The sequence below is a fragment of the Nyctereutes procyonoides genome, unplaced genomic scaffold (assembly GCF_905146905.1).
Source record: "Nyctereutes procyonoides isolate TBG_1078 unplaced genomic scaffold, NYPRO_anot_genome, whole genome shotgun sequence".
In the NCBI taxonomy this organism is placed as follows: domain Eukaryota; kingdom Metazoa; phylum Chordata; class Mammalia; order Carnivora; family Canidae; genus Nyctereutes; species Nyctereutes procyonoides.
Genome location: NW_026575020.1, coordinates 36,603,420 through 36,624,121, shown reverse-complemented (window position 1 = coordinate 36,624,121; position 20,702 = coordinate 36,603,420). Strand labels below are relative to the sequence as shown.

Below are 20,702 nucleotides of genomic sequence, written 5' to 3'. Positions count from 1 at the left end.
CAGTGAGAGATTCAATAAATCATAGTATGTTGGCACAATGAAATACTATTGACTTACTAAAGGCTGTCATAAAATTATGTTTACATGTTGATGTGGGATAAGGCTTATGAGGAAATCAGGCAGGCTACCAGGCAGCATGTGCCCCGGAACCCGTGTTTTAAATATTTTATTTATTTGAGAGAGAGAGTAACCATGGATGAGGGAGAGGGGCAGAGGGAGAGGGACAAGCAGACTCCTCGCTGTGCAGGGAGCCCGACGCAGGGTTCTGTCCTAGGGCCCTGGGATCATGACTCGAGTTGAAGGCAGACGCTTAACCGCCTGAACCACCCAGGCGCCACCCCCCCCACCCCCCACCAGACAGTTGGATTTAATATTTTATTTATTTATTTATTCATGAGAGACACAGAGAGGGAGAGAGAGAGGGAGAGACACAGGCACAGGCTCCCATGCGGGGAGTCTAATGTAGGACTTGATACCGGGACCCCAGGATCACGCCCTGGGCTGAAGGCGGCGCTAAACTGCTGAGCCACCCAGGGATCCCTTTTTTTTTTCTTTAATATTTTATTTATTTATTTATTCATGAGACACACACACACACACACACATACACACACACAGAGGCAGAGACACAGACACAGGCTCCCATGCGGGGCAGACAGTTGGATTTAAAAACTCCATCCTGTAGGAGTGTGTGATCTCCCCAACCCTTACCACTTAATGCCATGCCTAGGGGTCGTTGTCCAGCTGCAGGTGAGACTTCCCTTTGTGGCTCTAGCTGGGGGCCACTCGTCATTCATTGTGGCTTGTCCCCTCTACTTTACCTATTATAGGCCATTGAGAAACTGGTCGCCCTCCTCAACACACTGGACAGGTGGATTGATGAGATCCCTCCGGTGGACCAGCCCTCTCGATTTGGGAACAAGGCCTACAGGACTTGGTATGCCAAACTCGACGAGGTAAGGCTGTCACAGGACATACTTGGGGACTGGGCCAGGGGTGCAGGAGCTTTCAGGTATCTCAGCATCTCTGGGGAGTTTGTTAAATTCCACTTACCAAAAGTACCAATGTATTTACCCTCTGCCCCCGTCATCTTCTGGGAACCACCACTGTGGATGCCCAGTCCTCTGCACAGGGCTGTTAATTAGGTCATCGTTTGCATTAGCTACAGATTCAAATGTCCCAAGTGTCCCATGTGTAGGGGGTCAGTTGGATAAACTAGTAGAGCTAGCCTGGAGTGCTATGCAGCTATGAGAAAGACTAGGAGACCTACTTGGAGCCTGGGGTGAGGCAGTCTGGGATTTATCATTCAGTTGAAGAAGAACCTGGGGTCAGTCTGACACATATGGTGAGCTACTTCTTGGTAGGAAGGAGGGAAAAATGAAAAGATCTGGTTGCGTAAAGAAACATCAGTTCCTGATGACCTAGTTTACGCAAACTGCTCAGTTTGTGTAAAGAAACACCATTAGAAGGATATACAAGAGGCTAATAAAGCTGTGATTTCTCTCAGGGCAGGAGAGAGTGGGAAGGGGGCTAGAAACTTCTCAATGCATCCCTTTTGTAATATGTGTAATTATTTGCTTTTTTACTTTTTGATATTTTCTTGGCAAATCCCAAAGAATTTAGTATTGTACTTCTTTTTCTTGATTTTTCAAATTATTAATTTTTATTTCAATTTCAGGAAGTTAACATTTAGTGCAATATTGGTTTCTTAAGTAGAATTCAGTGCGTTTTAATTTTGTTAATGTGTTTATTTTTGAATCCTATCACAGCGATACCTGTTCAAAGCAAACAAAAAATTAAAATGCAGGATCAGAGTCCTGTAGGTCTAGGGTAAGGCCTGGGAATCCAGATTTTCCTCAGGTCTCTAGGAGATTTTCCTGCCAGGTGTCCATAGACTGAACCTAAAGCAACTTGAGTCCTCATTTCTCTGACCTTGTGTTTTTGCCTGGAGCAGAGGGGAGTCCCAAGGACCCAGCAAAATGCTGCCCTGCCTAAGAGCAGTCTGGGGCTGCCCCTGAAATCTTAAGAGGGTACATGTTTTTTGTTTGTTTGTTTGTTTGTTTTCTTTTTAAGATTTTTATTGAGTTCTACCTTACAGGAAAGTGAACACAACATAGCTATACAGCTTGATGGACCTTAACGTAGGTTTTGACCCTTGTACCACCACCTGTATCAAGCTCTAAAACACTCCAGCACTCTAGCGGGACCCTTGTGCCCCTTTTGAGGTGATATCCACCTCCAGACTCTTCTAAGTTCTATCCCATAGATAAGTGCTACCTGTTTTTGAATTTCTTATAAATGTCTGACTTCTTTTGCTCAGTGTTCTGTCTCTGCGAGTCACCCATGTTGTGTGGAGCAGCTGAGCTTTTTCATTGTGGTGTGGTGTTTCAGCACCTAACCACACCATGGTCTGTTGCTGATGGACATTTCAGTTGAGGGCTACTATGGATAATGCTGCTATGAACATTCTCCTATGTTTTTTGGTGGACATATGGCACAGATTCTTGCTACCCTGGGAGTATGAAGAAAGATGGTGCCTATAAGGACATCAGTGAGTTACGGGATAAGGGAGTCGAATGGCTTCTTTGCAATTCCCTCCTATCTTGTCCCACACCCTTGTCCCCTGGAGGAAGGGTCCGCAGACTAGAAACCACCCCAGGGTAGTTGCTCTATGGTGTAAGAGTAAATGTTTCCCTCTTCTTTCTGTAGCCAGTCAGAGCAGGGAGCCAGGCCGGCCTGGCATGGCCCGCTGGGCCCCAGCCAAATGCTGCTCCTGGGTGCCTGCCTACCAGGATGCTGCCTAATCTGCTGCCACCACTTTGTGTCTCTTGTGTTATCAGGAAGCAGAAAACTTGGTGGCCACAGTGGTCCCCACCTGTCTGGCAGCTGCTGTGCCTGAGGTGGCCGTTTACCTAAAGGAGTCAGTGGGGAACTCCACACGCATCGACTATGGCACAGGTACCTGCTGCTCTCTGTGTTTACTTGGCTTCACCGCAGTCTCTTCTTGGGCTCCTTCCTCTTTGCTCTGGATTGTCTCAGGGCCCTCTGAGCAAGAGCCTTTGGGGCCAGGTAGGCTGCAGTTGTCCTGGGTGCAGGGAGGCCTGGTGCTGCTCCTGCTGCTCCGTCTTGGTCCACCAGGGGGAGCTGATGCCACATACTTGGTGTCTGTGCAGCCCCGATTTCCATTCCTTATAAAAGATGGTCTCTGAGCTTATCACCAGCAGCAAAGTAATTTATTGAGCACTTACTATATCTTAGGGCGACCCCTTACCAGAACCTTGAGAAATGAGAGCATTCTGTAGCCTCTGGAAGCGTTGTGGTACACGCTGTGGTACACGGACATGCCAGTGTCTGTGCTATGGAGTTCTGCAGAAGAGGGCGCATGCTGTCTGGTTAGGCAGTGAGTGGGTGGTAGCTGAGGAGGACCTTGTTCTGGTAGGCGCACCCTCCTGACCTGTCCTGAAGCAGCAAGTGCAAGAGCGGCTGCTCTTTCTGGCCTTCACCTTGCCTGGGCCTTGGGTTCCTCGAGAGAAACACAGGCCACTGAGGCAGGCCTGGAAAAGGGTCCCCTTGAAACTGGGTCCTGGGGAGGCTTTGTCTTCTGCTTCCCCTGTTGCTGGGGAGCAGGTTTATCAGGTGTTTGAGACTTCCAGGGCTTGGCCTAAAATGGACAGGGAGGGACCCTGAGGGACATTGGCCAGGTCAACTGGGGTTTTCCTTCTGGTATCAGGTGTGTGAGAGCCCCTGAGCCATGGCTGCCTGGCCTCTGGGTGGTGGAGATCAGGAACCATGTAGGTGAGAGGAACAGGTCACAAGCTTCCCAGGCCTTGGAAGCAACCTTGCTTCTATAGAGATGGGACAGGAAGTCGCTGAAATATTCTTTCTCTACCTCCCTCCCTCTCTATACCCAGTGTGGGGCTTGAACTCACAACTCCAAGATCAAGAGTCACAGTTCCACTGACTGAGCCAGCCAGGGGCCCTGTGGAAGGCGTTGTCTTTTGACCCTGTAATGTGACCATGTGTTCTCTGCTTAGAAGCCTTCAGTGGCTCCCATTGCTCTTAGGATACTGAGTCTAAACTTCTTACGTGGCAGTTAAGTCTTGTTATCCTTTCCCCCTTGTCCTCTCTGCTTTAGCCATACCAGCCTTCTTAGTGTTCTTCAAACATACCCATTTTTTTTCACCTCAGGACCTTTGCACATGCTATTTCTTCTAGCTAGATTGGTGTTCCTGCTTCCCTCACATGCAGTGTCTTACCAACTCTTACTCATCTTTCAGATTAAATATTACTTCCTTAGGGAAACCTTCTTGAACCCTAATGTCAGGGTCCCCCCGTGATATCCTCTGGTTATCACCCTGTCCTTCTCCTTCAGAGCTAGAATTATAGAAGTGATTGTCTATTTATTGTTTGTCATCCTGAAGATCATAAACTATCAAGCAAAGGCATGGACTTAGTCTTCCTAGTGCCTGATATGGACAGTGGCTGCCCTTGTAGTAGGTGCTCACTTGATAGTGTGGAATTGACCAGTGAGTTAAACCTACAAAACAAAATGCAACTGTCTGTTTAAGAAGTCCACAGCCTTGGCCTTTTAGGAGTTGAATTATAGTAGCAGTAGTTACCAAAAGGGCCTGGGTCTTTCCAGAAGGGGCAGAGGCCCCATCATCTCCATGTTGACCTTCCTCTGTAGAGGGGCAGTTCTCAGTGATGTGGACTCTGGTGAGACCAAGAATAGTACCACTCCTTTTCCTGGAAGACTGTTGACCTCAGCTGTTTTTTCTCCTCTAGGACATGAAGCAGCCTTTGCTGCTTTCCTCTGCTGCCTCTGTAAGATTGGGGTGCTCCGGGTAGATGACCAAATAGCTATTGTCTTCAAGGTGTTCAATCGGTGAGTGAGAAGAAGAGCGGCAAGGGTCTTCCCTCCTCATCACTGCCAGGCTGGAGGCAGGATGCTGGCGGGCTCTCCCGAGTGGCCGATGCGTCTTTCGGCCTGTCCTAACCAAGCTCTGCCTGTGGATGGGGTGTCCAGGAAGACTTCTGAGAGGTTCAGATTCAAATAAGAACAAGTGAAGGAAACGGGTCACTTGCCGACTACTAATGCCTCTGTGGCATTTTCCCTGGCCAGCCTTGTCCTAAGCACTCTGCATGCAGCTCCCTCCCTAGATTCTCCCAACAGCTCTAGGTAGAGTTATTTCCATTTTATAGATGAAGAAACAGAGGCACAGAGAAACCATCTTCTGATCCCTAAGGTCACACAGCCAGCTGAACTGCGTTCAGGCTCTGAGCTGCTCCCTGTCCCCAGACCACCTGCCTGGCAACACAGGTGCACTGCAGCTGCCAGAGGCCTCTGACACACCCATCCCAGGCCCCACTCTGGCGATGCTGATGCCAGAGCTCCCAGGTGACACTGATGCAGCCCCTGAGAACAGGGAAGGCCGGAGCTGGGAGGTTCCAGGAGATGATCTGCTCTGTCCCCCACCAGCTTGCCGATGGGCAGGCCAGAGTTAGACAGCCTGAGGCTCTTGTCCAGGAGCTCATGTTATGAGTTGATGGTGCTAAAACCCCCTTTCCTGGGCCAAAAGAAGGCTGAGTGTGGGAGAAAAAAATCGACATTATTTTGAGAATACCAGCTGATGCATAACTTATGTGTGTAGGTTTTAATTGAAATAGAGACCAGTTACACTCTTAGGTGGTTATTTCTGGCCTCAGTGAGCTCCTGATGGCAGAAGGGTAGAGACTGTCTGCTTTTTGCTACTTTTTTCTTCCCTGCCCTCCTGTGTAGGTACCTCGAGGTTATGCGGAAACTCCAGAAAACATACAGGATGGAGCCGGCGGGCAGCCAGGGAGTGTGGGGCCTGGACGACTTTCAGTTTCTGCCCTTCATCTGGGGCAGTTCACAGCTGATAGGTACTGAAGGGGCATCTGCTGCTCCTCCCCCTGGGGTGTCTACTCTATCCACCTCCCTCCCTTCTTGCCTTACTTTTTCTGCTGGGGAAGACAGTGACAGCTTGTAAAGCAGGCATTAGTCTGGCTATTGACTGAGGCTGTTTGCTGTTGACCTTGTGCTGAGCGCCGGCTCTTGTGCTGAGAGCTGGCTCTGGCTCGGCAGGCCAGGGGAGGCCGGGGGAGGCTGAGGGAGGATGGGGGAGGTGGAGGCAGAGTGTGCCAAGATAATGGAAAGTGACACAGGCTGGAGCAGGGGCACTCGCCTGGCACATAATGGACTGGTGTGAAATGCACCCCCACTCCTGGCAGCAGCTGTGGGGTTTTATGTTGAAAATGAGGGGCTATTTTGACTTGGTGACTGGTGTCATCCGCTGTTATTATCAAGCTGTGCGCAAGGGAGCCCATCAGGGAGTAGCCACCCATGGGGGGCAGTGAGCTGCTTCCTGTGGGCCCACTTTGCCTGCTCCCCCACTTTGCAACTGCTCCCCAGGCTTGGGTGGCTCACTGGGATCTATGCTGGATGAGGGCCGGGGAGTGACTTCTGCTTCCATATAACATTAACTGCCTACAAAATAATATGAATAGGTATTTTGAGTATTTGCTCTGTGCCAGGCACTGTTCGAAACATTTTAGGTCACTTCTCAGTGACCCTGGGAAGGGTCTTGGCCAGCATGAGACTAGCCGCCATCGACTAGCACTTAACCTGTGCAGGTACCATGTTGGAGGCTTGACTCTGGTCCCTATCACCAGGCGGCATGAGGGAGGTGCAGTTCATATCCCCACTGCACAGATGAGAAAACAGCCTCAGAAGGCTGAAATCACTGGTTCAAGGTCACATGGCTAGAAAATGGCAAAGCCACAGCTTGTTCCATGAGAGCAAGTTCGTACACACACACACACACACACACACACACACACACACACACTCATCATTTATTGCTCCTGCAATAAGGTCAAGTGTTGAGAGCACATGGGCAGGACAGTGGCCCCCGGGGTGGGTGTGGACAACCCTGGGCTGAGGTGCTTGGCGGTGTGAGTGTCTGGTTCTGAACCCTGGGGCTCTTTGCTGTTCCTAGACCACCCGTTTTTGGAGCCAAGGCACTTTGTTGATGAGAAGGCTGTGAATGAGAACCACAAGGACTACATGTTCCTGGAATGTATCCTGTTTATCACTGAGGTGAGGGGAATGGGTGAGGGCCACCCATGGTGGACTCCAGGCTGAGATCAACTGAAGCTGATGGCTTTGGAGTGGGACAGAGGAGCCAGAGTTTTCACCCAAAGATGACAGGGCTGGTCCCTAGGGAGGTGGGTTACTGACAAGGTAGCCCCACTAGGCCCCACTAGGCCTTTGGAAGGTTAAGCCAACATCTGACTGTCCAGGATCTCCTTTCCCAAATCAGTGGTCTGGGGTTACTACTGAACCTCGTGGGACACTTGAGCTGAGGGACTGAACTTTGATCACTAGTGGGCTTGGTAACCAATGCGGCAGGTCTGAAGGGGTGGGCAGGGCCCACAGGGTCTCTCTCTAGCCACTGGCATGTGGCTGTGTGGGATGAAACTATAGCAGGAGGCGGAGAGGCTCAGTGGACAACAGGACAGATTTCTGCTGAAGGGACACATCTCTGTCAGTGCCTGAGGACATGAGCCAGATGAAGTCCTGGAGGTGAACCAAGCAGGCTGGGCTACAGGCCTCCCTGGCAGGGGGTGTTTATTAACTGGCTGCTATTGCCCACTAAGGCCAGGTCTCCCACTTCCTCAAGGTCACTCATGGAGCTTGTTAAAACCCACGTTCCTTTGCCCAACCCCAGCTTTCTGAGTCAAGAATCTTGGGGGATAATACCCAGGAACTCGTATTTAAATACACTTGCCAGGTGACTTTACACAGAATTTGGGGACTCACTGTTCTTAGGATCTCTCTCTCAGGAGGTGTTAGGACCTTTTGTCTTCCCTGCTGCATACCTGTCGCCCCCCAAACTTTGAAAGGGTGCCCTGGTTGTAGTGTCTGGAGACGGTCTTGCCATCATTTTCTTTCCGATGCCCACATGCATATCTGGGTCCCCTCCCCACCAGGGCTGCTCTTTGGCTCTGGTTCTGAGCCCCCTGAACGGAGAAGCCTGGTTAAGTAGCCATAGCCCCAGGTTCCTCATGGTCAGTATTCGGCTCAGGCCTCTGCCAAACTCCAGAGGCCAGAGGGAAATGACATGTTTTTCCAAGTCAGCAAATGGAGCCAGGACTGACGGCTGGGCAGCCACTGCTTCAGTCTCAGATTTGCTGCCTTCAGCAAGGTCAGAAGGACTTGGGGCAGCCTGGCTCACTGCCTCAAGAGCCAGTCATGTGCTACTGTTTCCAGAGTGGAATGCGAGGGTCTGGGAGTCGCAGGAGACCCTGGAGGGAACAGGAGGAACAGGGTGGGGAGAAGGAGTGCACATTCTAGACTGAACCATGCTTTGCTTTGGGGGTAAAGGGCTAGGCTGTTCTGGCTCCCTCTGGTGGCTAGCCAAGCCCCTGGGTCCGTCAGTGCCTAACAAGGAAGGCAGCCAGGCCGGGCCTCAAGGAATATGGGAATTGATTCCAGGTTAAAATGTTGTATTTTTATTTGTTTGGGTGGTTATACTGGTATAAAAACCCAAAAGGTTTCTAAAGTTAGGGACTCGGTTCCTTTGCTGGAGGAAATCCTACAGTGGCCACTAGGTGGCGCTAACGGCACGCCGAACTTTGAGAAGGTTTTAAGTAACTTAATTGGGGGAGAGGCAGAAAGGCAAACCCTAGAGTTTCTGCTTCTTCGGCACCCTCTCTGCAAGGCCTGGTTTTTCCTTTGGGTCTAGGTGGTTGGGCAGGGTGGTAAACGCCGGTGCTAGCAGCTCTGAGGGCTCCATGGCCACCTGGCTAAGCTGAGGCCTGGTCAGCGAGGGTGCTGACTGCCGCTGTGCTGTGCTAGTTCTCCCGAGCTCTGTCCAGGCTACGCCCACCCCAGTCCCCTTCCACCCCACACCAGTGTTTCACTGCCCCTGGTTCGTGAACGAGCCCCCACTGGGACACAGGGCACCTGAAGCCCTGTGCAGAATTCTGTGTGCTTCAGTCTGGAAGGGGGCGGTGTTGCCTCCAGAGACCTGGGGATCAGGATGGCTGGTGCAACTAGGAGGAAAAAACAAAACAAGAAGTTGGAAATGGACCTGGGCATCTCCTCCCTGTCTCCCAGGACTTGCCCTGGTAGCTCTGGGCATCCTGGATGAGGGGGCCCCACCTTGCAGGGCTTCTGCTGTCTCAGGAAATGCAGCCCTGGCGCCTTTAAGAGCCCAGGGCCGGCAGGAAAAGAATTTCAGTTTCAATCTGGCTTCTAAATTTGGAGTTTTGGGAAGGGAGGGATCAGATTTCAGCTGGAAGGGAAGGAGCTGACAGGAAGGCGCTGTGCAGAGCCTCCCCCCATCCCCCCTCAGTTACTGACAGAGGAACCATTTACAAAAGGCCGATTCTCTTGGGAGTGGAGAGGCAGGAACGCAGCGTCTGTGAGTAATTTCCTGCTCAATATGGCTGCTCTGACTCACACGATTCCCCTGGGGTCACTGCGGGACTGCAGCTTGCTTGCTCGTTCTCGCTCTTTCTCTTCTCCCTTTGTGGCTAGAATGAGCTAATTTTTTGTTGTTGTTGTTGTTTTGTTTTCTCGCTCCTGATTCCTTTTTTTCCCCTCATCTGTTTTCCTTTCTCAGAGTTGCAAAGTCTCCTTCTGAAGGACTTGGGGAGACCTGGGGACACTGAAGGCCTGGGGGTGGGGGGTGGGGCAGCCCCTCTAGATAAATAGCGTCTCTGGCCTTTCCATGGGGAGGGGCAGGGCCATTGGGGCTTTTCCAGCAGGCCCGAGAGGCCTTTTGGGGTCCCCTCCCATGCCCCTAGTGGGTGAGGCTGGCCCACAAGGCAAAGCCTCTGGTTTCCCAGCATCATCTGCTGGCCTAGCCTTGGAGCGATGCTGTGGGATGAAGCCAGCAGGGTGCCTCCGGGGTGGTTTGTTCACAAGGCCTTGTCCAGAGTGAAACTGATTACACATCTCTGGTGATTTCTGAACTTCTCAGGGCCTGGAAGTGTGCAGGAGATGACTGGAACCTGGCACTGGCCCCCAAGGGGCAGAGAGTTTTGGGGGAAGGGGTGGGACAAGAGGGAGGGCGGGTAGCTGAGGGTGGAGCCTGCTTGAGTAGGATGGTTGGAACCAAGCTCCTTGAAGGCCAGACCCCCTAGGCTGTGGGTACCGGCAGCTATCCCTAAGAGGGAGCCTTAGAGAGAGAGAGAGGTGGGGGAAGGTACTAGGCATAGGCACTGACCCAGGAAAAGCTCTGTGGCCACCAGCCACCCAGGGGAGGGGGATCTGGTCTCCATCTGCCACCTCTGCCACGTGGGGCTGTGGCCTCCCTACTGGAGGAAGGATCTGCTGTCTTTGCCACTGCACCTGGGAGTTGAGACAGGCTTTGGGGGAACTTCGGCCAGGGGAGGATGGTGACAGCAGTAAATGGCAGCTTTTTGTACTTAGATCTTGCAGTTTGGTACGAGGCTTTACTGGACAAGTGAGAAGTGTGTAGGAGTGGGTTCCCTGGGGAGTCCACAGCCAAACAGTGGGGCTGTTATAAGCTCTTGGGCCCTTACCCTTATGCCCAATATGGAGAAGGAGTTTTGGGCCCATCCTTTCTCCCCAGAACAGCTCTCCCCTAGCCCAGCCTCCATTCAGCCTCTTCTGGAACCTTCCACCCTCTCAGGGTCCAAGTCTCTGCTTACTTGCCAGCTCAGCCTCTTTGCTTTTCAAACTGATTCTTCTGAAGCCTGGGGATTGGGGTGCTGAACCCCATTCCCTCAACAAGCATCAGTGCTGTTTCTAACCTGGGGGGGGGGGCGGTGTGGAAGGGGATTGGAGTGCCTGCTAAACACAGATGTGTGGCCTTGTGCAGAGAGCTGCCTGCAGGCGCACACGCCTCCCTGTCTCAGTGCCATGGTTTCTCCTGTCATGGGAACTTCACTGGGCTTGCTGCAGAATCTCTTTCCTTCCTGGAGGGTCAAACTCTTGGCAAGAGGAGGGACAGGAATGGAGCTGTCCTTGCTCCTGCCTGTCCCTTGGTGCTATCAATGCCACCCCTAATTTACCTCCCAGCCAGGTTGGGCTGGCTTTCTAAACAGACCTTCCTCCCCTTTTGCCTGCCATGCACAAGGCAGTTAGGTTTACTCTTCCCCACCTTGGCTTTCCCCCAAACACCCCTCCCCAGGGTCTTCCGGCTCTACCTGTGACAGGTAGAGCCCACCCTGTGTATGGGGCTGGGGAGGGTCGGGAAGGCTGCTACCACTGTTTATCTGGAGGGGAGCAGGTTCCTGTGCTGGTGGGGCACTCTGTGGCTGGGGCGGTGGGGGGGGAGTCCCAGCAGGGGCTTCAGTTGAGATTTTATTTTTCTGAGGCTGCTGAATGTGGTGAGTGGTGGGAATCAGGCCCCATTTTTTTGGCTGTGGAAGAAAAGGGATGACTCTAGGGGTTGTATTTTCCTAGGGGGTCTTGCAGACCAAGAGAGACCCTGTCTCTGGTACTTGCATGTGCGTGTATGTGTGCACAAGCACGTGCGCACACCCTCTCCGCCCCAGATGATGCAGTCAGGTCCTCAAGCATATATGTGTATGTATGTATGTATGTATATGTGTGCGTATATATATATGCACGCACATGTGTGCTGTAGTGCAGGTATGTTTGCATGTCCTGGTGTGTGTGTACACACATATGTGTACAACCTTGCTGTGGGAATACAGGTGAGCTCCCAGGTGGCCTGCCTTTTCAGCTGTGGATTCTCTTTTCCAGATGAAGACAGGCCCCTTTGCAGAGCACTCCAACCAGTTATGGAACATCAGTGCTGTCCCCTCCTGGTCCAAAGTGAACCAGGGTCTGATCCGCATGTATAAGGCCGAGGTGAGTGGGGCTGGCCAGCACTCAGATCAGAGGGGGCTGCTGATCCCCTCACCCCCACTCTGCTGCTTTGCTCTGAATCTTGGGCCAGCCATTCTGACACTGGAGACCTTAGAGTCTCTGTCTGTGAGGTGGGCAGTCAGAGAATCACTAGGCTGAAGCCCAGCTCTGCCCTGTGACTGAGCCATAGCCCTGACACACAGGGGTCTGTCAAATGGCCAGAGGTAGACATTGGTACCCGAAGGTGGATATGCTTTGTAGGCTCCATGTACATTGGTGCTTCTCAAACTTTGGTGGGCCTGATCCCTGGGCAGGTGAGAGGTCTCTGGAGAGGCCCAGAGTTGACATTCTAGCAACTACTTCAGGTGGTCTTTCTGCTCTCAGATGGGAGAGGTAGGGCAAGGAGGTGGTTTCCCTCAGCTCCCCCTGCTGGGAGTTGGCTTCCCAGCTCCTGTGAGTGTCCCCTGCTCTCTCTCCTTTTTGGCACCTTTTCCCAACCAAGGAGGTGGGTTTTTTTCCTTGCAGGTAAGGAAGAGACATTTTGTTTCCATCCTGTCTGCTAGCTCCTTTCACATCTGTGTGCACCAATGCCAGAACTGCATGACCTTAGCCAGGGAAGGGCCTAGATGTGAAGTCCCTCACCTAGAGTAATGAGTCCCCAAAGTCCCCTCTTTCTGCCCTCAGGCTGGTGGTCTTATATGTTGTCCTGTGGGTGCCCATTTCTTGGCCCTTAGCCATCCCCTCTCCCATGGAGGGAGGGAAGGAGGTTGGATCTCTGGGTCTGCTTCATCATACTTGGAGCTTACTCAGATCCCATCAATGGGGGCAGGGGGAGCAGGGAGGAGAGGGTATTAGAGGCTTGGGTGTGTTTGGGAGTGTAGATGCTTCCAGTTTGTCCTGTTCCCTCTGCATGGCCCCGAAGGGGTTAATGGTGCTGGAACTGACCAGGCCTGGCTCTCTCTCTCCCTTCCGCCCCCTCCCCCTCTGGTCCCCTTCCTCTGGACTTCACATCCTGTGTTTAGGTTCCAACCCACATACCTCTCTAATCTGAGAAGAGCGTTTGCTGGGGCTGCACAGGCTTTCTTCCGGGCTACAGCCTGTTGGGCCCTCCAGTCTGGCTGTCCCCTGCCTGGAGAGCACCTGGGTCACTGCCCTCTGGATGTCCTGTCATTCCTGACACCCACCCCCCCTTCCCCCACCAGTCCCACAATGGGTGCTGATAGGGAACTCCTGTGCAGCGTGTGAGGAGCGTGTAGCCCCTCCAGCCTCCCACCTCCACTCCTGACACCGCAAGCAGGACTCTAGTGCCTTTCCTGCTTAGGATCTGAAGTGCTGTCCTTCCTGCGTGGCTCTTATTTGAATGACTCTAATGTTACCTTGATCTGGGCGCCCTCAGAGCAGAGCAGGAGCCCCTGTCCCCTTCCTCTCCCTGCCCTTTCCAGAGGAGGAGCTCCAAGCTGACATGGGATGAGGGAGGAGCAAGCTGAGATTCCAAATGGAGCAGCGGCAGGAACAGAACAGTTGTAACCGATGGCGGATTTCTGCGGGTGTGGGTACGGGAGGACAGCCACTGCAGCTCAGGCCAGACAGGGAACACCAGAGGATCACAAAGCATCCTTCTTGAAAGCGGGAGGACTCAGCCCTGCATGCATGTGGGCACAGTACGAGCTGGCAGCCTTGCCAGACTCCCTGTAGGACAGTGCTGGAGCCTGCTGACTCTGTCTCCGTGATGGTCGGTGCTCGTTTATAAGTTGCTAGCAGCTACCTTGGTCTTCTGGTCCCTGAGAGCCTGTGGGATCACACACTCCCTTCCCAGAGGTCCGAGGAAAAGGACTTGGTTTGTTTTGTTTTGTTTTGTTTTCAGGTCAGTTCTCGGTCCATGGGGGGGACCTGTGAGGCCCACCAGTATTGAAGGCCAGGGCCACCAGTCAGAGTTGGTCCCCTGAGCGGCCATAGAGGCCTCAGCAGGCCTGGCATTAGGTGGCCTCAGGATTAGGGACCACCTGTGTGCGTCTCCATGCTCTGACCCTGCTTTTCTGAGCTGAGGAACCAGATGCATTCTGTGCCCTTGTGGGTGGCCCTAGGGCTGTCACTGCTGATGCTCCCTTCAGAAGGGCCTCATCAGGGCCTGGGGAACCCCTTCTCCCCCTTGAGGCACTGGGCACTGGAAGGGTCTCCAGATCTGTGTGGCACAGTCCACTCTGCCCAGGACACTGGTGGGCTCTGGGCACAGCAAGCTGGGAGGAGGCCTGACCCAGGCTCCCTTCTGCTGCTGTCCTGAAGCCTTGCACTTCCTTTGCCCCAGTAGCCCCTCGCCTTCAGCCCAGCCCCTCTCCTGTCCTGTGGCCCTGGGGAAACTTGTTCTGGGTCCCTGCCCCCTCCTGCTGAGCTTCCCTTGAATGAAAGCTAGGAGCAGGCGGACCTCTGACCCTTTCTGGAATTCCAGGGCCCTGGGGGCCCCCTTTTACAAACTCCCACCACTTCCTTGATGACATAAGCACAATGGCAGCTGCCTTTGCCTCTGGCCTGGAGCTGCTGCTGTTTCTCCTCCCGCTGAGGGACCACCCCCTCCCGCCTGCTCCCCACTTTCTCTGCCCTAGGCCCAGGACCTGTTTGTGGCCTGGAGCTCTGCTCCCACACTGAGCTGTGGTCCCCATCCTTCTTCCATTGCAGGATGGAAGGGAGAGATTTCTCTCTTCCTGCTCACCTCCTGGGCCGCCTTTAGGCCTGACCATTCCCCCCACCTGACATACACACGATGGGTCAGGGTGGGTCAAGACCTCCTCGGCTCTATGCCTGGTTGTTGAGATGAGGGGCCCTGGGCCAGCCGTGGCACACTGTTGTCCCCCTAAGTTAAGCAGAGGTTGAGACCACAGTCTCAGAGCAGGCCTTGCCTTATCTGAAGCTGCAAATCATGTTCCCCCGCAGCCATCGTGGTGGCTTTCTGTGGTCAAAGGTATGAGAGAAGGCAGATCCTCACTTGCCCGGAGCTGCTGCCTGAGAGAGCTAGCCAGTGGCCGGTGCCTGTGTTAGGTGCAGCGGGACTGGTATGGGGGGGCTGGGAGCTGGGGCCCCTCTCCCTTTCCTGGTCCTGTGTGACGCTAAGCAGTGCCTGGGCCAGAGGTGTGTGGCCTGGGACCCGGCTGCCCGTGCACTGGGCCAGCTTCTGTGTAGGCCCTGCCAATCTCCCCATCTCCCCCAGGCACCCTGGGCTGAGGCTGGGCTGAGGCTGGGCTGGGCTGGGTTCAGGGAGTAGGGCCATCCCCCAGTCAGAGTTCTTGTCATCTGCCCCACACACAGGGCTGCTGGGAAGTGCCCTGGGGGTGGGGGCGCGTTAACTGGTTCCTTCTGTCTCACTGCGAAGTGCCAGGGTACCTTCTTCAGTCTAGAGAACTGAAAATTGCAGAAAAATGAGTCTTGAACTCTTTTCAAGCGTGGGTCCCAGTGTCCCCACACCTCTTCTCTAAGACCAGGGCCTGGGCTAGGGCCTCCCCTCTGATCTGGAGGGTTCTTTTCATCTCACATCCCCAACTCTCTGCCCGCTCCCCCCACCCCATGTGAAGTTGGGCTGCCTTTTCTTTTTCCCTTCCTTTCTCCTCCCTCATTATTTGGTGGGGTCTGATTGTCATGGAGTCGGGGTCTTTGGATGGGAGGGGGTGGTGGGAAACAGGTAGTAAGCCTGCCTTCCCCTGAAGGCCTGGAAGCTCCTCTGAGCTAGACACTTTCCGGGAACCATGCTGGGCTGAGGCTTTAGAGTTGTGCCCGGGTCTCTTGGAGGCCCGAGAGGCCAAATGGGCCCTAACAGGGGTGCAGGTGAGCCATCCTCACCTCTCTTCTCCCCTTCCCCTTCCCCTTCACAGTGCCTGGAGAAGTTTCCTGTGATCCAGCACTTCAAGTTTGGGAGCCTGCTGCCCATCCATCCAGTCACCTCATGCTAGGGACTGAGAAGCCAGGGCCACCCAGGCCACAATGCCTATGCCTACCCTCCCTTGCCCCAGCTCCAGTTATTTCCTGCCCCCTCCCTCTGTTCTTTCTGTTTGCTGAGAGGCTGTCTGCTGGGGTCGGTGGTGAGCTTGGGGTTGAGGGAGGCTCAGGGCATAAGGCTGAAGGAGCCAAAGTGAAGGGAGAAGTGACCAAAGTGGGGCCCGTTTCCCCTGGCTGGCGGATATGCTCGGGCCCCAGTCCTGCACTTGGCCTTCCTCTCCTCTCTCCTGTCTAGTCCCACCTGAGACCTGAGCTGGTCTGCACCCCTGGGAGGGGGAGGGTTTTGTGGTTTCCATTGCTTTCCTTTCCTGGGTCCTGTTGCCTTTTTAGGGGTTGGAGCAGTTGCTCCCGTGGGGCGGGTCAGTTTCCTAAGCCACGTGTGGGTGGGTATCTGGGGGTTCTCAAGTCTGGGATTGAGGCTGGTGGCCAGCCTGGGGTGGGATCGGGGACCGAGAAGCATTGGCTATTCTGGCCTGTGACCCTCCCAGCTTCTTTACATGGCTGCCCCCCCCCCCAGACCTGCTGGCCCCTGTGTCCAGTGCCTCATCCTGGCTTTTCTGTTCTTTGGCCTTTGGCTTTGCTGGGTTTCCTGGCCGTAGCCTCTCCTGTCCTCCTCTACAAGGGTAGCCTCTGGAAGCTGCCCTTTGGGTAGGCACTCAGTACAGGGCTTATCCTCTAGCTGATTGGGTGAGGCCTGCCTTTCCAAAGTTTCTCAGGCTGGCAGGGGGTGGCAGAGACTTGGGGCCCTGCTGTGGTTGTAGGGAACCTAGATTCCTCTAAAATCTTATGGTTCTGTTCCCCCCTCCACCCCCACCCTGGTGCTTGCTTCTCCAGGGCCCTTTACCCCTATTGCCCTGCTCTTCAGGGCAGTGGTTCAGGGGCCGCTGGAGCACTCAGCAAGCCCCTCCTTGTCTTCCCTTCTCCCTGAACTCACCCACTGGCTCTCTAAGATTAGGCAGTGATACCCCCCACCTCCCGCCCCGAAAATGGGCAGGGGCTGAGCTGGGGGTGGGGTTGCAGGTGTGCCAGTTCCTGAGTTTCCTTCTAGGGCTGCCTTTGGGCCAAGCTCTTGCCAGCTTTCCCTGGCCCAAACCCAGGCCTGCCCTCCTTCACTACCCCCACCCTCTATCTGGGTCCACATCCCCTTTGGGAAGGGGGAGCTCCCGAGAAGCACAATTCAGGGGCTTGACCCTCATACCTGGGCTGATGGCCTGGGCAGAAGCCAGGAGAGGAACCACTAGAATCACAGAAATCGTTTTCCTAGGAGAGGCCCAGTGCTGGCCTCCCTTGCAGGGTCCAGACCACCACCTTCTTGGCTTCTCTTGCCCTGCCCCCCCAGAGTCCCCCCAGCCCCATGCACCTTCATTGCTGTTTGGATTAAAGCCTCTGTTTTGCACCTGTCACTTGTGTGAGGTATGTCTTTTCATGCCATGTGTTTATTCCTCCTCCACATGCCTGTTTGTCTTTCCATCAGATCCCCTTCCCTCAGGCCATGGAGTCTGGGGCTGGGGCTGGCTCAGCTGCTGTCTGGGCTGAGCCTTTTCTGGGCAGCCAGTGACTACATAGCGGTTGCCTAGTTGCCTAAGCAGGCTTTGGTGCATCCTGACTGTCCCCACCCCCAACTATAAGAGTCTTGGGTAAGTTAGAGAATCTCTCTGAGCCTTGGCTTCCTCATCTGCAAAACGAGGACCATCACAGAGTGACTGACAGGAGTGAGTGAAGGATGTGAAGTCCTTGGCTTGGAGCCTGGCACAGAGAAAATACCCGTGGTCACCACGTGTCTTCTAGATGAAGGCAGCCCCTCTGGACTCCAGGCTTGACAGGGGAGTCTTTGGACTGGACTTAGCTGCAAGCCATGCACTACAGCTTTTAGGGCCATGCCTTTTTTTTTTCTTTTTTAGGATTTTATTTGACACAGAGTTCAAGCACAAGGAGGAAGGGCAGGGGCAGAGGGGCAGGGGCAGGGGCTCACCACTGAGCAGACAGCCTGATGTGAGGCTCGATCCCAGAATCCTGAGATCATGACTTGAGCCCAAGGCAGACTTAACAGACTGAGAGCCACCCAGGTGCCCCATGGGGCTCATTTATATTGTGTTTCCCCCACTCCTTCTGTCCCTGTCGTGCTAGAGTTGGCAGTCATGGGGCTGCAGTACCTGTGGCTTCTTGGACACTACCTGTTCCTGGGCTGTGTCTGCAGACAAGTATCCTCAGAAGATGAGCTCTTGGCCCTTTTCCTGGCCTCAGAGGCTTTGCCCAGGAGAGCCTGGTGGCCAGGAGCCCTGCCTCAAGTCAGGCCCACTGAGCCACCCTAAGGTCTGCTGCGCTGCTTACAGGCTAGGAGACCCTCAGGGTTGACTTCATCTCTGAGCCTGGCTTCCTAATTGGGAAAGTGAGCATAACTTGACTTTGGCCATAGGTTGTGAGGACCCAGTCATTTCACAATGGTTAGTGGCTGCGTATTATTCATTCTCATGCAAATGACAGCAGCCAACCCCAAAATACTGGAATGTTAGGTGTTGGTATTAGGAAGGAAATACCAGCAGTTAATTAGGGCGGCAGGCAGGGTTTGCTTGAGCGACAGGGTTGGGAAGGACACCTTAGAGGACCATGAGTCTTGGAGAGAGCTGGGGGCAGGGGGGCAGCCCAGCGCTGCAGGGGGGTCTGGAGGGCAGAGGCCTCAACAGGTCATTACCGCCAGCTTTGGGATTTAGTCTCTGAATGTCCTTTGGGAAGCTGCTGGAGGGTTTGGTGGTGACGAGGGCCTGGAGTATGTGGGGCCAGAGGGGAGGTGGGCACCATGTGGGTGGTGTGATTCTGGGATTGTGGCCTGGACTAGGGTTCAGTGAGGACGAGGTGAGAGGTGGTCCTATTTGGCTGTGTTGAGAGCTTACACTAACAGGAAGGTGTGAGAGAGCAAAGAGAAGCCCAGAGTAGCCCCAGTTCTTGGCTTGTGCAGCTGAATTGATGCCATTTACTGAGCTGGGGCAGATGTGGGAACAGGGATTTGTTGTTGGGGGTACCAACATGGGTACCCCCAACAGCAAATTTTTTTTTTCTTTTTTAAGAAAGAAAAGGGTACCTGTTTGCTTCTAAGAAGGGATGTGGAGTAGGCATCTGGGTCTGCTGAGCTAGAGCCAGGGATGGGGCTGGGCTGCTAGATTAGGGAGTGGTCAGTGAGCAGCAGGTCCCTGGGGTCACCAAGGCAGCAATGGGGATGAAGGTGAGAGGAGGGCTGGCAGACTGGCAGGAGAGGTGGGTGGAGGGAGACCCTAAGGTCAGAGTCCTGGACACGTGGCTAAGAGGATGGAATGGGCCCTGGGTCTTTGTGCCTTGCTCAGGACTGCTTCGGTGGAATGGGTGGCAGGGTGGCAGAGGGCTGGGGAGGGAATGGGAGTCAGACATGGAGGTACACATGCTTCCTGCATCCTCACAAGGTCCCATGAGGAGCTTATGGGAGCACAGAGGTGAGGTCCCTGGTCCAAGGCCAACAGTCTGGAAGAAGGCACGCAGAGCTGGGACAGTCTGGTTGCCGAGCCATCCTCTACCACAGCACCTCACCTCTCTCTTACAGAGCTCTGCTATAGAGGGAGCAGAGATGGGGAGGATGGGTGGGGGGCTCAAGGTCAAGGAAGGTTTGAAGGGGTTGGTGATCAGGCCCATTGTGTGCTGAGGAGGGAGGCTGATGGCAGTGAGGCCTGGAAAATGGGCCAGGCTGCTTGTCCCTGCTCAGTGGAGGGAAGGCAGACCCTTGCATCAACTTGGGCCTTGTGCATTGTTCTGGATTCACTTCTGCCAGGAAGTGTGAACAGGGCCACCGATCACCTGTGAAGTACAGGGAACAGTCAGACACTGAGCCCACGGGCAAGGGCTTCAGTGCAGGGTGGGAAGCCCGCCCAGGACCTGGGTATGGGACTGGCAGGCGCTCACACCTCCTGCCCATGCCACGCTCAGCAGAGGGTGGCCACATTGCTGTCACTCCCTGGGGGTCTAAAGTAACCCAGGTGGGGCTGGCTCCCAGAGCTGCAGGAGGGAGCGTCGGCTTCCCAGGCTTCCCACCGTCCTGGACTAGAGAGGCCCAGAGAACAAGTTGAGCTCCACACCTGTGTTCCCTGCTCAAGGGGGGACGAGGCTGGGCCCTGCTCCTTGGGGCAGGTGGGGGGTGGGAGCAAAGAGATCCTTCCTAGCAGAACCCCCGACAGGAGCTGGGCTTGGGAGGAGAGCAAAGGGGAGGGCTTGGTGTGCCCAAGACTTGCACCCAAGTCGAGTGACACGTTCTTTTTGAGTCTAACAAGCAGTAAGCATACATTATACACATGGCATTTGCAGGCATTTGGAGATGAAAAAGGTGAGAATCCTTCCTTTAAGAGACTTCTAACCTGCAGCGCCTGGCTGGCTCGGTCAGTGGAGCACGCAACTCTTGATCTCAGCGTTGTGAGTTTGAGCTCCACATTGCATGTAGAGATGACTTTAAAAAATCCTAAAAAAACAAAAACAAAAAAACCTCAAAACTTTCCAACCTAGAGGGGGAAATGGGGATCTTGGACCAGCTGTGGGGCAAGCAGGATGATGGGCTCTGGGGGGAAGCTTGGGGAAGGCTCTAGGGAGCAGGTGGCATTTGAGTGGGGCCTTGAATGATGGGCAGAGACAAAGGGCATTCTAGTGGGGGCCAGTTTTGAGCAGAGGTGTGGAGGTGTGGGTCACAGGAGGCAGGGCTGGAAAAGTAGATGGGGGGCTAGTCTGTAGAGGGCTCTGAGCGACCTCTGGAAGACTCCCATATCTACACATCCCGTTGACACGACAGAATTACATTGAATTATATGCAAAATGTATGCATTTCTTGTCTATCTTC

At 54.1% G+C, this 20,702-nt stretch overlaps 1 protein-coding gene across 2 annotated transcripts in view; it reads left to right on the top strand.

The window, feature by feature from the left end:
* PTPA (protein phosphatase 2 phosphatase activator) overlaps window positions 1-17,256 on the top strand; it is a 30,667-nt gene extending 13,411 nt beyond the window's left edge. For both annotated transcript variants that reach the window (XM_055324974.1, XM_055324964.1), the window contains 7 exons: window positions 831-956; window positions 2,841-2,958; window positions 4,786-4,885; window positions 5,780-5,904; window positions 7,020-7,120; window positions 11,765-11,872; window positions 15,730-17,256. In XM_055324974.1, the coding sequence (XP_055180949.1) occupies window positions 831-956; window positions 2,841-2,958; window positions 4,786-4,885; window positions 5,780-5,904; window positions 7,020-7,120; window positions 11,765-11,872; window positions 15,730-15,807 (756 nt within the window). In that variant the 3' untranslated portion in view covers window positions 15,808-17,256. The remainder of the gene's footprint in view (window positions 1-830; window positions 957-2,840; window positions 2,959-4,785; window positions 4,886-5,779; window positions 5,905-7,019; window positions 7,121-11,764; window positions 11,873-15,729) is intronic.
* The last annotated feature ends 3,446 nt before the right edge of the window (window positions 17,257-20,702 follow it).